Source organism: Protopterus annectens, chromosome 4.part0, assembly GCF_019279795.1.
Source record: "Protopterus annectens isolate FY-2018-M chromosome 4.part0, PAN1.0, whole genome shotgun sequence".
NCBI lineage: Eukaryota > Metazoa > Chordata > Ceratodontiformes > Protopteridae > Protopterus > Protopterus annectens.
This window is the reverse complement of record NC_056733.1, coordinates 670,866,302-670,884,074: the sequence shown is the minus strand read 5'-3', so window position 1 is coordinate 670,884,074 and position 17,773 is coordinate 670,866,302. Positions and strand designations below refer to the sequence as shown.

General features: G+C 39.0%; 1 protein-coding gene across 1 annotated transcript in view; it reads right to left on the bottom strand.

The window, feature by feature from the left end:
* Positions 1-17,773, bottom strand: part of HVCN1 (hydrogen voltage gated channel 1) — a 295,315-nt gene that overhangs the window by 237,860 nt on the left and 39,682 nt on the right. The window contains exon 2 of the mRNA XM_044068634.1: positions 13,417-13,613. Within this exon, the coding sequence (XP_043924569.1) occupies positions 13,417-13,596 (180 nt within the window). The 5' untranslated portion in view covers positions 13,597-13,613. The remainder of the gene's footprint in view (positions 1-13,416; positions 13,614-17,773) is intronic.

The following is a 17,773-nucleotide window of genomic DNA, read 5'->3' as shown; positions in this document are numbered from 1 at the left end:
TCACCACAGTAAACAGGACATGCTGGAGGGATAGATTCCTGTCCCAGAGACTTCCCATACTCTGAAACAGGCTACCTATCTATGTCAAGCAAAGTTCTTCATTAGCACTCTTCAAGAAAAATCTTGATGAGTGGATGGGAAATAGGAAATACACCCCGGGGATCACTTCTGTGTCTCTGCTCAACAGTGGCACAGGAAAATAACTTTCTTGGGTGGCATAAGCCAGGGAACCTTGTTGGCTAGGCTTACGTATAGCCTAGTACCTACCTATGAACACCTTAACCATTATGCCAACCTTCCTCCCTGTCCTCTTGGAATGTTAAGGGGTTATCTGACTCTATTAAGAGAAAGAGTTTCTTGACTTACTCAAAGAAAATTCACACATATATCATAGTTTTGCAAGAAAATCCACTAGAATCAGGGAAATATTAAAAAAAATTATACTGAAAGAAATTTTTACCAATCAACTGCTGTCTCTTTCCAGGCTTCAGGATGAAGGAGTGAAATTAGTTACAAGATTTTACCCTAGGAAGTTCTAACGTGGCTGGAGTTTTCATTTAGTTTTTACTGATTGCAAAATATCCCAACTAACAAACTAAAACAGTCACCCTTATGGTAATGGATATCAGCTGGGTATAACAGCCCTGTGTTTCTTAGGTTTAGTCAAACACTCTGCTTGTGCTGTGCTAATGAGGTCATAACACGGCCGAAATATGCATATCCACAGCTAGTGGGGTTTGGCTTTATTGACCTGAAATTATCCATTGAAATGATTTAAAAAGAAATAAGTTATGGGCATTCAGAATCGCCATACAGCTGAAACACCTGGTGTTCATAAGGGTCATTTGCATATATCCCATGTGCCTCTGATACAAGAGGTTTGAGAGGTCACTCAGTGGAAGTTATACCTTGGCTGGAGTTTTCATTTAGTTTTTCTGTGTGACCCTCTCACTCTCTCTTTTACCCTAGATTTAAGAGAAAAATTCCTACAGGTTACTTTGTCAGAAATGTTGGGGGAGCAAATTATTGTAATTAAGGAAATTATTCTTTTGAGTTGGGCTATAGAAACCAAAGTGCCTAGACATAGTATGGTCCTACTAAGTTTAATACTGTTGGCTGCCAAGAAGCAATTACTAGTCAACAGCTCAATCAGCTTTAGCAGAATTAATGAATATTGTAAAGGAGGTAAAAAATTTGAGATGGGATCTTTAGAAAAGGGAAAGAGCAAGCGACATAGAAATAAACAAAATCCCTGGGAATAATTTAGGCAGTATAAAGTTCTGGAGGAGGACTAGGGAAATTTCAGAGACGGCAGGACTCGAGCAGTCTAAATACTGTCAAATTCAACAATAACTGTTAAGAATAAATAAACCATGTATATATGGTGCAGGAAAAGGAAAAACATGCAATAATCTGTTTGCCTTTTTAAAACTGTATGTGCACCCATCCCACTGTGTAATATGTAAAGATAATAAAGGTATACAAAACTTATAAACTCAGTGCCAACACAAACTAGTAACACAAAAAGAAAAATAATGAAATCAGGGCTGTATCCACCGCCATTGCGGTGTTAACTATTGAACAAAGATTGAGCAACTTTGTCATTTAGGACTTCATCAAAATAAACTCATAGTGTACTAAAAAGCCTTATATATTGTTGTCCATATATTCAATTAAATAAAACCAAATAATCAATTAACAATTCCACATGTACCATCACTAGTTTTAAAAAAACACAACCACAAATAAGGTATGTTTATCTCCCTCCACACCTAAACTAATCCAATACAAGGTGAAATTCATAATATACTATTTGGTGCAACAAATGTACCCAACATTTTATAAGAACAAAATATACAACTGATTAAAATTTCATTAAAAAATGCTGTAAACGTATGTAAAGAAACAATGTAAAAAAAAAAATGTAAAAAACAGCAAAACGTAAATCAACCAATACCAAAACTCACAAATAAAAATTGAAAGTTCTCACCACTATAATAAATCCGTGTCTGTTTAAACCTTTTGGTTACATTGAATGAATGTGAAATTGGTACAAATAAAAATAAGGATTGAAATAAAAATCAAAATAGGAGCCCTAAAGACATAAAGCTTGTACCTTAACCCAGATTTAGTGTAGTCGTTAAAAATACTGTTTTTTTGTCTATATATAGTGTGAGTGTGTGTATAAATGTACTTATATATATAATCATCAAAATAAGCATATGTCTACCCTGTCATCCCATGGCAGCCATTCACCTATAAAAGGCAGCTTTTAAAAGCAACAAACACACGATGGAGACTATCTCGTTATGGCCATGGCTATTTGTAGAATGAAGTATCAGGTGCCTTCCCTCCCAAGTTCCTTTAGTTCTTGTAGGTCTTTCCTTGGTCCTTCTCTACCATCAAGGACTATGCTATCTATGGCATAGAATTTGAATTTGTGAATATTGTTGACCATTATGTGCTTGTGTAGGGCATTCCACTCATCACATCTACCTATGCCATACAGGTGCTGGTAAATTCTTTTTCTCAGGGATTTGCTGGTTTTCCCCCCATGTAAAATCCTGGACATTTCATACATTTCACCCCATAAACTACTGCCTAACTTGTACAATGAAACTTGTGCTTTATATGGACATTACCATAGCCTGATACACAAAAAGATGAACCCACTAAAATACGTTTGGTTACAGTGACCGCATGCCCTCATTGATACAGTCCTTTCTCCTTGACCTTTGAATACATTTTAAAGCAAATGTCTTTTTTGTATTCAAATCTAGGGAGGGCTCTGAAATCTTGAAATGGTTCACCTAACCTGGCAAAAATTCCCCAATTTTTGGTGATGACGGTTTTTAACAAGGGAAAGTCTAAACTGTATGTAAGCACCATTGCTTTGTTAAAACCAAGTCCATGTCTGCTACAGGATTCATTTTTTTATAAGTCATCTGGTTGTTGACCTTATCAGTCATGGGACCAAATATCCTTTGTTCACATTTCCTTACCACTCCATCCTTAATGTTCTGGGGGTATCCTTGAACCTCAAACATTTGTTTGAGCTTAGAACTTTCTTGTAAAAACACCCCTTCTTGTGAGACCATACAGGAAAGACTAACCATTTGTCCATTCACCAAAGCCCTCTTTTGATGTCAGTGGTGCCAACTTGTAAAGTGCAATAAGGAATTAGAATAGGTGGGTTTCCTGTAAAAGGTGTTAAAAAGAAAAAAGAAAGCACAGGCCCTAAATTTCTTTATCCTGCCTCTTTTACTACATGTTTCATAAGCATTCAAGTTTGTTTATCCAAAAGGTTTCTAAACAGTCAGTAAAAATACTATCAAAGATTTCATTTGAGAAGTGATGAAACAAGTGGTATAATGTATCCATATACTTATAACAATGTGGTAAAACTGAAGATAGCACTTCAGCTACAACCTCCTCAGAAGCAGTGATGGCCCAGAATGTCATTTTTCAGAGGCCTGGCTCAATATAATGATGTAGAAATTAGGGGTTCTGCGATTTTTGGAGGGATGGGTCCAACCCTCAAAATCTGGTGCCATAGACCCTCAGTACACTACAGTGAGTATTCACATATCAGATGTGGTGTGCTGCTCTGTTGTCATAAATCTAGACATAGCAGTAGCAATGCTGTCTTACACAAGGGAAGCCACAGTGACAGGAATAGCAAGTCCTCATGCTATGTGTCTTCTAGGACAGTAGGTGGGGATAGGATACAGAGTCCCCCTGGGCAATGGTTGTAGGACCCCTCAGGAGGGAGATAACAGTGTCAATGTGTACTTGCACAATGACTTGATATGTGTGTTGCCCTCATTTGTCAGACCCTGTACTGGTGCTGACCTCAGACTTTCCTGACCCAGACTCTACAGATTTCACTGTAACGATAGTCTGAACTGTGAATGCACAGTACCTAAAATATCAGGGTGACAGTATCTATGCCACAAGCCATGATGCCCTAGGCTGTAAGCTAACAATGTTAGACCTTTGTCTGTGCTAACACTCCTTTAAGTCTGAATACCAGATGTACCTATGTAGCCCTCAAGCAGTGATCAGTGTGTGTTCCCTGACATCCATCTGTGCACAGCCATTCTATCGCATATGCAGAGTGCTACTAACTTGGCTAATCTCCATATGAGATATGTGCCATCTGGACACTATCAGAACCGGTCTTGTTGCCTCCTGGTATGATATTCATTCCATCATCCCCATGCAGAGACGTAGACAAAAGACTCATTACCTGTGTTGGCTGCAGTAGGAGGTGCCCCCCCCTCCAGCTGCAGCCTTTCTGATGCTATGTTGTCTGCCTTTTTTCATGGCCCGCCTTAAACAATTGGCAAGCTTACAGTGTTGTGAGATTCCTCCCACTCACTGCACTGGCATTGTGGACCACCATGTCCAACAAAGTGTCTTAGAGGCTGATGGTCTCTCAAACAGGCATCAACCATGGGTCCTGTGTGCGTGTAACAGCACTTCATTCTCAGTAGGGCTGAACTTGTCTAACCTTAGCCACACATTGCTTCTGGAAGATACGAATAAACCTAGGAAGACAGTAGACCACATGAGGAGATGGATGAAGTGCAGGAATGGTGAGGTAGCACTGCAACACATTTGGCTATCTATTCAGCACATATCATGGTATAAGACAGTGGTATAATACAATTCAGGGCAGACTGGAGGAGGGAGGTGGTGGCAGTCCTGTCAAGGTGGACTTCCATCTGTCAGGTACAGTTGTAGGTCTACAGGTATATATCTTATGCACTCTAGCTGCAGGTATATGTTGCACCATACTTACATTGCTGTTACAACAAACTATTCATAGGCTAATATTTACATTGATATGACACTGCTGCTGTACCCCTTACCATAATACTGTAGACCTCTGTGAATTTCCTCTGGCTCTGTCTTGTGTAAGAACTGCTTCTCTGCTGTTAGATGATGCTTCACACTATGTCTGCTGCTACTGCTTCCTTGACACATGTTTTATCAAGACTCACCCATAAACGTTGCTAGTATATAGTAGCTTGCATCATATTTATGATAAACAGTTCATTAATTGCTATGTTTGACATAAGTACATTAGCAACATTAGGTGTACACAAGTCCTACTACTCATCCCCAACATGCTGTGCTTACCCACTCATGCAGGCAGATGCACTAGAAGTGATTCAAAGTCCCATGTAGGGTATTTTTCTCAGGATGCCATTTGGTACCACTGTAGATTCATGGTAGTGGCTGTTAATGCTAGCATCCAATTATCTGGTGTGTTAACAGCAAAATGTTGCTATTTCTTTGAAACAATATGTTCAGGGAACAGCTAAAGGAAAACAGGTCCATTTCATAAGGGGAATGCCTAGCAAAACATGGCAGACTAGCCTGTCAGAGCAACTGCCATCCACCATATCAGTAGGCACTATGACAATGACCTGTGCTGCCACCACCTTGAAGATCTCCAAGTGTGGCAAGTAGTGAGGTAGGGATGCCCTAAATGGTATAGTAAAATGCTTGCAATTTCTACAGGTCATACTGCCATTAATCTGCTTTTGTGTCTTTCATAGCTCAGTTCCTAATAACATTTATTTCATCCAACAAATTTATTTATTCAGTTATCCTTTGTTAACTGGATTAGTCCTACTAGGTCAGTGACCTCTTTTCAGAGAACAGCCAAGGTGGTATTAATAGTGCAAGGGGAAATTTGGCCAGGGCATCAGGGGAACTTCCCATACTCTTTTCTATAGATGCTGAAGAATCTTTTACATCCACCTGAGCTACCACCAACTCAAGCAGATAAGACCTATTTTTAACATCTCATCTATAGGATACCACACTTGAGTACAGCCCCCCCCCCCATGCACTGAAATGTCAGCAATCCAATCACCTGAAGTAGGAATAGAGCCCAAAGCCTTCTGGTTTTCCCAGCAGTAAAAGCAAGTATGTTACCTGTTGTTCCACTGACACTGGTTACCAGATACTGGGATACTCACAGTAGCCAACCTGGTGACTGCCTGCATGTTGTGCGTCCTTCTGTTAGCAGCTGTACTGTTGCAGCTCTGTTATGGGTGTTTTGTAGAGTGGCACATGGCAGTGTTCCTGGGGGATTGGGGCCACCATAGATATGTGTAGCAAGAGCATAACTGCTTTTGCTCCATTGAAACTACATGTGGTAGTATAAATTGCTGTCCTAGATATGGACAAACTGTCCTGCTTCTGCTTCACTCTGCATACATGTTAGTGTAATCATCTGTCCAGGGCTATGGGCATCATCTCAGGCTTCTGTTTGCCTGAACGTACAAGTGGAGCTGTAGCTTTGCACTGTAACCTGCATCTCTTTCACAGCTGTACATGACGTGATGGCTTCTGCATCCAGTTTTTGCATAGCATGGGAAAAGCAAGAAGAGAATGATGTCAACTGATGTGAAAGAAAGAGGCAGCAAATATTATCGACATTGCATTTCCACATCTGTATTATGTATGATGTACCACTTCTGGGTCATTTTCATTAATGGTACCGTTCTCTTTGAATCTCCCTTCTGCAGGTCACAGTGGTCCATCTGAGTCACAGTCAAACATCCACAGTCTGCTGCCTCCTCAGATGAAGGGAGGTGGGAGTGCATCTCTAGCTTTGGGTGGTTCCAGTCCATTCCATTCAGGAAGCCCATCACAATCAACCTTCCTCAATTCAACCAGAGCTGGACATTTAACATATTGGCAATTGACCTGGCAGCAGCATGCTGAGTCATTGTATACGAGTCCCCACTGGTAACCCCCTTGGAAGTCCGAACACTTTTCAGATTTGTGTTATTGGGTTCTTGTACCATTCTGTACTAATTCCACCAATGTTTCTAGGTCTTTGAACCATTGCATGACTGCCTTAATCAGCTTCCTTAGGCCTTTGTCATATGCTTTCTCCAAATCTAGGAATGGCCACTTGGATGTTTTCCTCATAACCTGATTCTTCTCCAATGTCTCTCTCACTCTAGACATCAGGCTCAGTTGTTCTGCATTCTGAACTGAATCCAAACTGCTATCTAATACTGCTGTTTATATTCATTTATCAGACATCCTTTCAAACACTACCATGCAGTGTGGCAGGAGTTGTGACTAACCCCTTTATTATTGTATACTAGCGCTAGAATGCTTGTTCGCTAGTCATGATACACCTCTCTCTTCAAATTGTGAGTACTCCCCAGGAGACATTTATACAAAAATGCACGTGACAACAATTTTTTTTTTAAACCAGAAATATCTTGTTTAACGTGGATTTAGACCAGGCCACAGCACCACCACTGCACTCCTCAACCTTACGCATACTGTTAACCAGCTAAAAAAACAATGGCCAAATGGTTGTCTCAATCTTCCTAGACATGTCAATGGCATTTGACACAGTCTCCCATGAACAGCTCCCAAATGAGCTGGCATCAAACATAGCTAGAAACACTCTCACCTGGTTCCAAAGTTATCTATCCAACCACTATAAAATCAGTCAAATGGCACAATGACTGCTCCTCCCCACTCCTCATTACAGTAGGTGTTCTACTAGGCTCAATTCTTGAACCTCTGTTCTTTTCAATTCTGACCAATAACCTACACAAAGCTGCTAGCCTTGCTACCATTGTACAATATGCAAAGGACTCCACTGTCACCATACCGTTAAACAAAACCTACCAGATCCTTATCACTTTCTTCCCCACTAGCTACCAAACTTCCACAGGAATACCATGTATTCCTGGAGACATTCCTGTAGTTTGGTTATACATCACCATTTTTATCTCATCTCCTCCTGTCCTAACTTTTAATAGTTGAGCCTCATCTACCTCTAACCTACTATTTAAATTCTTCCACAAATATTTCCATTTGTACTTTTTCTTGATTTCCATACTTCTCTGCTTTATACAAATTGTCATAAAATGTCTGAAATATTTCTAATACTTTTACAGGATCTCCTGTTATTTTCCTTGTTGTAGGTTCCCTAAGCTTGGCAACAACCATTTCTGTTTTATGTTGATTGAGCCATTGTTCTAAAAGCAGTTGTGCTCTGGAGTTATCAAAAACAATTGCTTAGTAGCAAACTTTTTAAACATGCATATTATCCATGTAGTCCCGTATTTTCTCTTTAGCTCTCAGCAGGTGCACCTCTTCTTGCTCTGTGAGATTCCCTTTATTCTGCAACACTTTAACCCTGGTCATTCCCTCTACAAAAATCTTGTTACTTCTTAATAGTGTCTTTTTTTCCTTTTATCTTTACTCAGTTTTTAAGTTCCACTTTAATTTTATCCAAATCCCTATCTATATTTTCTAAAGAAATTTCTATCTTCCCTGCTAGCTCCTGAATAATTTTCCACTACCCATTCCTTAAAGGCTTTTCTGTTTAACAGATAGGTGGGGAAGTACCAGTGTCTCATTTTTATTTCATTACCCTGCATTTTCATTTTAGTTACTATTGGCACGTGATTTGAAATAAATAGTTGCAGGATGTGTATCAACATTTTCAATTAAATGTACATCTTCCTGTGAAATATAATTTCTGCCTTGCCTCACCCAGGTTTTGTACCTTGGGGAATAATATGTAAATGCAGATACATTCAAATATTTTCATAAATGTCTTCAAAAAATGTGCCCTCTTTTCGTACATTTTCCCTTCTAGGTCCACCAGACACATCCTCACTGTTGCAAATCAAACACCAGTCCCCACCTAAAATAAATATTTCCAGCTGAAAGCTGATTATTTCTCCCAAAATGTTCTTGCACTCCACTGTAGCACTTTTAGGTGGAATATAAATACATGCCAAAGTGATCCTCTTAATTTGCCAGTAGCCTCTTACTACTACAAAGCTACTATTATTGTCGCGTTTCCTCTTCTGTCATTATTGGAGCTCCTCTTATCCTCTTACAATTAATATAAAGTACTCCCATTTTCATATGTCCCAGATATTCTGAATAACCATCCTGAAATCCGTTCTTTATCAAATTCACATGCTCAGTTATTTCCAAATGTGTCTCTTGTAGCATAGCTATTTACATTCTTTATATTTAATATAGTTCTCTACTCTTTCTTTTCGTATATACCTGTAAGACCATTCATGTTCAAAGATAATATGGAACGTCTTGTTATTATAAGAAATTATTATTCCCCACCTGTTATGTATAACAGCTTTTTTTAAATGACTAGTTCCTGCTGTTGTGTTATATGTATACACTTTGTCAGATTGATCTTTTATACAGTTGGTTGTTGTCATATCCACTTGAACCTATGCCACATTTTACAATCTTTGTTTAACTGAAAATCCTCAAACAAAAGCACAAACAACCCCCCAAGAATATTCCATAACCTATTAACTTAATACAAACAGAAAACCCTATGTACATCTTCAAATAATGAAGCTCAACTCTAATAGAACAATTCACAGATTGACAGCTGCACTCACAAGTGTTAATTGATCCATAATTAAAGGTTATCCGTGCTAAGGTCATGATACAGCCTGTGTTTCTACTTGCATTAAGTGCTGTCTGTCTTATCTTCAATCCTCTCCCAGGATTACAATTTAAACAAATGCTTTTAGAAAAAACATTATCTTTTCACCGCTGAAAGGAAAAAACATGTATTTTTTTTTGCCCTTTCACCAGCTTGTCTCCATAACATTAGAACCAGATACACAGCTGCCTTCAGCTACAAGCTTCTCATGTTGAGCTGTGAACATTTACTTGCTAAAGGAAACATTTTCATTATGTTCAGTATTTTCTTATTCACTTCAATTTCACTGAAAATATGTTGTTAAATGAAGCTAAGGAACTTAATCCAGTCATTCCCCTATATAAAAAAGTAAGAAAAAGCATGTTGGTTTTACTTGCATCATGATCTGTATACTTCTACAACCAGTCCCTCACCCTAACAACTCGATATTAAAGCCTACAGCTTTCTTCTCCTTTTACATTGCAGTGCCTACAGTTCTTAAAACTGAACAAGAGTAAAGAAAGAAGAAGAAAAGAGGGTACCTGTTTACTTCAGTATCCCTGTAACACACACAAATAACTGAAAATGCTTTACTACATATTATGCAGTATATGTAAAAATATTGTTAACAAAAACAGTTTTACTTGTGCTAACTTCTTTCCCTCCTCTTCCCATATCCTTAACATTCTTCGAAATCATAATGACAACATTTGGAGTCCCCTACAAGTTTAACAAAGTCAAAAAGTCAAATATTTCCAGCTTTTCTTGTTCAGCCATATTTCACAAATGTGACTAATGCTTTGTAATCCAACATCTCCAGTCTCTGGTTCTTCAAGACAGCTCCTGTGCTTTTTTCACTCTCTCAAGCATTTTCCTTTGGAACATTGGAAAAGGTTGCACTGGCTAAGTCACTCTATGAGCTTTATTATCAGAACAACAAGCAGCAGAATCACCTTCTGTTTGATAGCTCACTTTGTTAGACAAACTTTTGTTCTTCCTCCCTAGCATGCACTGCATCAAAACATGACTTTGATCCTCCAGGAGAATATAAGGTGAAAGACCAGATGAGAAGGCAAGAAATGTGGAAAACGCATGAATATAGTTGCAAGTACAGAAAACTTCTGGAAGAACCTCATGCTGATTCGGAACAAATGCAGGAATGGTTAAGGAGAGGCAAATTCAAACCAAGACATGAAAGGTTAATATTGGTGGCACACGATAGTGGTTTACATACACATTGGTTTACAAAGTCCATTGAATATGTGGGAGAAAGACAAATGTAGGTTTTGCAAAACAGAATTGGAAACAGTTACACACCTCATTGCTGGTTGCAACATAATAAATGGCAGAAGGGCTGTATACTGAAAGGCATAATAATGTGGTGAGACTGTTGCACTGCGGATTGTGCAAACATTATGATACTAAAATGGCTGAAAAACACTAGAAACATGAGCCACAAAGCATCATAGAAAATGATGAAGTCTACATCACATGGGATCACCCATTACCAACAGTTCAAAAGACAGATGCTAGAAAACTGGATACAGTGGTCCAAGAAAAGACAAAAGTAGCATAGATCATTGAAATCACCATACCCAGTGACTACGGTGTCCTGTGTAGAGAGAGACACAAAGTTGTAAAATATCAGGATTTACAAGCAGAAATGAGAGCAATGTGGAAGAAACATGCCCAGATAGTTCCAATAGTAGCAGTAGGAGCAATGGGTCTTATAAAAAAAAAAAGTCTACAATCATACTTGGATATGTTACCGATACATGTAACTCAGTATGAATTGCAGAAGGAGTCATTACTGGGCACACTGCGGGTGCTGCAAAGAGCACTTTTAGCGGACAAAGAGTGAAACAATACTAATTTCATGAGCTTTAATCATACTTTGACTTAGGAATGGGGTCCATTCTCATCAGGGTATTAGAAACCCATAAGATTTGGGGGAAATTAAAAAGGACAAGAAAATATTCTGAAGAGAGCTGGATACAGCAGCTTGAATCTCACACCTGCTTTTTGACATTCCCTAATTGCTGGAAAAAATGTAATCCTCGTCTGCCTAGTGTACAGTAAGTAATAATTTTCCACAAATAATCTGTCTCCAATTTTTAGCACTTTATCCCTCTGCCACAATTTTGTCAGAATCAACTCCTTCTGTTGGTAGGACTTTACTATCAGAGGTCTTGGCTGCTTTCTCATGGCCAGGTTTGGAACATACACGTGATGTCCTTTCAATTAACAACTCCTACTGTGAAATACCAGTCCAGTTGCTTATTTGTGCTTTCATGAAATTAAAACAGTCTGTTCCTTCCAGTTTCTCTGGCACAGCCAAAAATCTCAAGTTTTCCCTAAGTGTTGTGTCCTCTAATTCTACCATTTTTGAAACATCTCTTCTTAAGCAGCATCATACTCAGCTAGCTTTTTCTTCACTTCTACCTCTGATGTTTGCAGTTTTATCAGCTTATCAGAATATCTGTCTAAACTTTCTTCCATTTTCCTGCTTTTTGTTATCGGAGTTGATATATTCCTTCATTTTGTTTTTTATTTTAATTAGCTCTGAGCACATTTGACTTATTTTATCCCACCAGATTACTGTAAGTCATGCTTTTGCTGAACAGCTGCAGGATTCTTCCCAACCAGTGTTTTCTCCTCTTCTTCTGTGGTTGATTTTCTTTCAGGTTATCTAAACTTTTTCTTTGCTGGCATCCATGCAGTGCACTTACTAGCCAATAACTGTTTTATTACTGGTAGAGTTGAAATTAAGCTGTTACTCATTGTACAGCCATCTAGGAAGTCCGGTCCTATGAAGGTTGTTGTTGTGTCTTTCGGCTTTTCCCGGTTAGGGGTCACCACAGTGGAACTCTGGTCCGCTAATGATTGGCAGTTGATTTTTACGTGCTGAGTTGCCAGCCCTAACGCACAACCTTCAACGAAGGTACGCCCATTCACACATGTCTCCACGCAGAAGACGCTCTACCTGAGAGTCGAACCGGTCAGCGTCTTACTGTGAGGAAAATAAACTGCTACTACAACTCAGATAACATCTAATGTAGGATTACAAAAAAAAGATATGAAATGTTCACTGCTTTAACAGAATCAGGGACATGAGGACTCCTGTGATGTTTCTCATAATAAAAAGTTATACAAATGGTAACTTATCTGTTAACCTTCTTACTCAACTTTCATTTGGAAAATGACACAAAAAGTTACTGAAAAGAAAATGGGTAATCTGGTGGATTAGGATTAGTTTTCATAGCATACTTCAGCATAACAGATGGGTTAGTTTTAAGTGACACCATTTTCTTGTGGAAAGCAAAGCAATGATATTTTTATGGGATGGCTTGAGGTTCCAGCATTTTCTCAGCAGAAGTAAAAGCCACTAAAGAAAACAAATATATTTCAAGACAAGAATTTCAGGTCAGGAGAAATAGTAGGCCTAAATGGAGGAAAACAAAGCTTCTCGAGCATGAAATAAATGGGATTAAGGCCATTGGCTTGATCTAACAAGCTTTAAGTGGAAGCAAGTAAATAACAGAACAATGAACAATTTTTGCTTCATATTTTTTGTCTGCTCCTCATAAAATGTATAGTTTTATAGCAAATCTTTGGGATGATGTGAGGACTGAAGTCAATAAATAATGATATACATTTGAGTTTCAGACTTCATATACTTCAAAAAATGCATACTAATTTAAATCATGTTGTTCTAGCAACTTTCTAAGTTTATGAGAGCAATATTTAAAATGTGTCCGTATTTGTGGGCCTTTGTCCAGATTTCTTGCACTAAGAGGTTGAGAGGTATGGATGGTGTCAATTAGACAAAAGAGCAATATCTTAGCTATAACATTTAATACAATGTTCATTACTAGTGAATAGTCCAACTTCAACTAAACTTGTAAGCAAGAATGTTAAGAAAAGCTTGAAACTCTCAAGTCATCACAGCTCTATACCTGAAATCTGTAAGATGAAAGAAGGCATTTTAGAGCATTTCGGAATGATAACAATTCTGGAGGTGATGTCTCGGGTTGCAAAGTTTCAGGACCAACTGAATTGTCTTCTTCCTCCTCCTCTTCATGCCATTTCCGGTAGTCATCACCTACAGTACTGAAATGCTTCAGGTATTTTGACATCTTCAGACTTCTTTAAACTGTAGTTACATAATAAAACACAAAAGATTAGAAACTCTTGCAAAGATAAGAAAAACTCATATGTGAGCAGATAATCCAAAGGGCTGACTTCTGTTACTCCATTTCTTGACCAATTATACTTGCTATACAAAGTTTTTATGCCCATTAAAGCTGTTACTACACAATTTTCAGCCACCATATACTTCAAATTATGGAGTAAGAACATGGGATTCCTCACTTTGGGAAGACTGCTATATTGCATCTCCTAAAATACAAGGACATGCTGTACTCTACTATGGCTGCACAGTGAGCTCTCGTTGAACATTTTATGTACGTCTCTAATGCAAAGCAGACCGATTCCATTTATCAGTCAACTACATGTCATTAACTTTGTTTTGCAGTCTACATCCTTACCAGCAAATCATTACATTTTATTTCTGTCTTATTTTAGATGTCACTTGTACAGATTATTCTACATCTTGGGAAACAGCGAACACTACGTTATCAGCTTTCTACGACATAGTACTAGTAGTTGTATTCGGAACCCTACAAAATGGCATTTTTTTATAATATTCAGTGTAGCTTTACAATTTGCTTCATGCTGTTGTCATTACCTCAAGGTATGTTTTGTCTGCTTAAGAATGTAACAGCAGTCAACCACTCAAAAAGTCAGGGCACCATCTCGAATAAGAAGACTCCAATGGAGGCCAGTAAAATCACAGCAAGAATTATATTAATTACAGATAGTTACCTCCATTCTCTCTCAGTTTTGTTCCCACTTGTGAGAAACAGCACTTTGGAAAGTATTTCAAACTGGAACATTGCCATTAAAATGTTTATGTCATTGGTGGCTTAATACAACATTACATCTGACCTTATGGCTTTGATTTTCTACTTTCATGTACGTGTACATTGTTTGCCTATTTTAACACAGTCACATTAATAGTAAAAGTAATCACTGCTGTCTTGGAATATCAAGGTTTTGGGGCCACCTTGTTTAAATGAATTCTCCAGATTTCATGTGGTCACCTTGGGTTGGAATTCCCATTAGAATTTAGGTGACAATCAGCTAAAACTCTTACCTTCCCATCCAGTCCCACTTTACCAGGTGTCCTCACTTTTGTTACAGACAATAAATGAGAGACAGAGTTTTCCTGAAATAGCAGGATCCCCAGACCTTTTTAGAATACATGTCCTCAGCTAAGGTCCATAACTAGGAAGTTATGGTTCGATTTTAAACTGCCTACACATGCCATCCTCAGAAAGATAGGCAACAAAACAACTTTCAGATCCACTGTCAGAGATTATTGTGTTTCCAGCATCCCTCCATTGCATATGTTACATCTGCCAATACCACACCTCATGCCATCTGCTGACCATGCTGTGGCATTTCTCCGGGCATCCTGTACTATATCTTCAGTGAACATGTGTGCACATATGTGTTTGTACATATAAACTACAGCTGCACACTGAAATTTTCTCAGTTGACAGCACTGGTTTAGTAATAGGTTCACAATTAAATAGGTATTTACTAGGTTAATGATCACAAGGGTCTTTTTAAGCCTAGCTATGCATCCCAAAACTCTGACAAGTTCTGATACCCTTGATAAGCATAAGCAGGGGCTTGGGAGATGAACCATTTTCAGGTTGCCTGTGTCTATATTTGAGACATAGTTGCCAAACCATGGATGAATTTCCTGTTCTCCATCCAATTGGCCAGGTTGCACTTGAACTGGGTTAGGGAGGAACTCTGCTTCACATGGATGGGGAGCCTGTTCCAGAGATGGGGTAATCTCTGGGATACATACCTGTCTCTCCAGCAGGTCCTATTTATATAACAGGCAAGGTTTAAATCTTTAGAATGGGTAATTCTAGTGCTGTTTGTTTTTGCAGATATGCAGGAGGTCTTAGAGTGTGGTCCGAGAATGCCCTGTATGTCAGGCACAAATCTCCCCTCAAAAGACTGTAGGAGACAGAATGCAGGGATATAGCCTTGATGTGGTCTGCACAGGGCATTTTACTTGAGCCCTATATTCTTTTAGTGAGGAACATCTGTGGATGTAAACTCCACAACTACTACTACTATAGCCCAGTTTTATATTGAACAGTTGTTTTAACTTGCTAAAAGGAGTTTTAGGTATTTCCCTTATACCTCCTGGTAATTTGCTTTGTAAAAGTAGAGGTTCTGAAGCAGGTCCCTGATGGTCCAGTCTTACAAAGACTAGTTGGAATTTAATTTTATATTCTGGCCCGAATGGCAGGGCTTCTTTATCTTTACATTTAGTATATGGACAGGTGCAAGCATGCAGCTTACTAAGAATCCATGCATTTTTATAAAGGGCTAAATGGCTAAACTAACCCAAAAAATAAACATTGTCCAATTCGGTTTCTGTGAGCAGCAGTGATGGATCTCAAGCTCTCTCTCCTCCAGCAGGAAGGCCAATGATCCAAACTAGGACTAAATACCCTAAAAAAGCCACAATAAGTGCCTGCTGCAGTGGGGAAATTTTGGACTCGGGTAAACCACACTGTAGCATAGATGTTCCTCATCAACCCACTCTGGAATAATTCACAGAAAAATTAGTACCTGATGGCAGTGCATTCACAATGCTACCACTGGAAATGCATTACATACATCTTTTTTTAGGTGTTTTTATCTATGTGCCTGCTGACCATCAAAAGCATTTATGTTGGGTTTGAGCCCATTTGTTTTTCCACCACTGGGTGCTGCACAGCATAGAGGCAAGACCCATCTGAAGGGCAGTCATCCAGGTAGCCACACAGGTGGTTTGTATCCTTGCATGCATCCAAAGATAGTGGCAATAAGGACATTTACAGATGATTGCAACCCTGTCTCAGGGTGGCTGATATGGGTATTTGCAGCACTATGAACGTTTATAGTGCTCTCCATTTACAGTGTACATACACTTACATGTTATGAGGGTTACAATCACCAGTTGGAAGCCCCAAGACCATATGGTCTTTCCTGTGAATTGTTGTTGCCTGCAAGCAGTAGGGGAGTAAGTTTACCTTGGGCCCTGGGCCGTTCTGAATCTGTCAACTACCCCCAATTTTTTTTTTTTTTTTTTTTTTTTTTTAACTACACAAACACACCTGTTCTTTCAAATTCACCTTCCTGATTGTTTTAAATGTACACCTAGTTACTTATTTGTCTTAAATTATGTTTATTGCTTGATAAAGCAAAATTTGCTTTTGTTTGCTTAAACTGGAGTAGTTTAACATTTTTCCAGTAAGCGATTAAATGAAATTAGGTTCCAATTAGCTAAAGCATAATTCTACTAGCCAAACAAAAATTACTTCCACCATACCATACATTTGCAGCCTTCATGATGTATAGTAACCAGAAATGACACGGCATCCCCTGTTGCTTTCATCTCATTGTCTAATTCAGCCTTCATCTACTGTAGGGGACAAAAGACCCTCTACACTCCATCTGCTGTGCACACTACCAGCTCTTTATACCATCTCGTCACTGGCCTTATTTAGGGATAAAATACATCCATCACAGGTATCGAAGAGACTACTTGGACATTCCTGTAGTCAAATGGTGTGTAATAAGGAAAATCCAGGTCTCATTTGAAGGAAGATTGTGTAGTGTATCACAGTGCTTTACCTGCATGGGGATTTTATTCCAGAGGTGAGGAAGACACTGAGTAACACACCTGTCTCATCTGGTTTTACTGATCTGCTGAAGCAGGTTTAGATCTTTTGTTCAGATATTTGTGGGACTCATTGATTTGTGAAGGTGCAAGAGATCCTGAACTACTGGATCCCTGACTGCTCAGAAGGCAAGACACAGGTCATCTCCAAGGACCCTATAAAGCACAGAAATGAGGGACAATACTTCACTCTTTTCTTGTTGCTTAGGGATTTGTTAGCAATTTGCATATGGCACTGTCTGATGACACAGTTGCTATCGACAACATTAAAATAGGGGAGGGGCTCACACACATCCCGTAGGTACAAGGACCCTATTGAGGGACAGACCAACAGCCAGCCTCATCAGGCAGACATCCTGTAACGATGAACTCCACCTAGGCTGCACAGACGTTCCCAGCCTAGATGGCATCTGTGAGCCACAATGTTTCTGATTGTGCATGTGCATCCTATATGGCAGAGGCTTGGTGGTCAGCCAGCCTCATCAGGCAGACATCCTGTA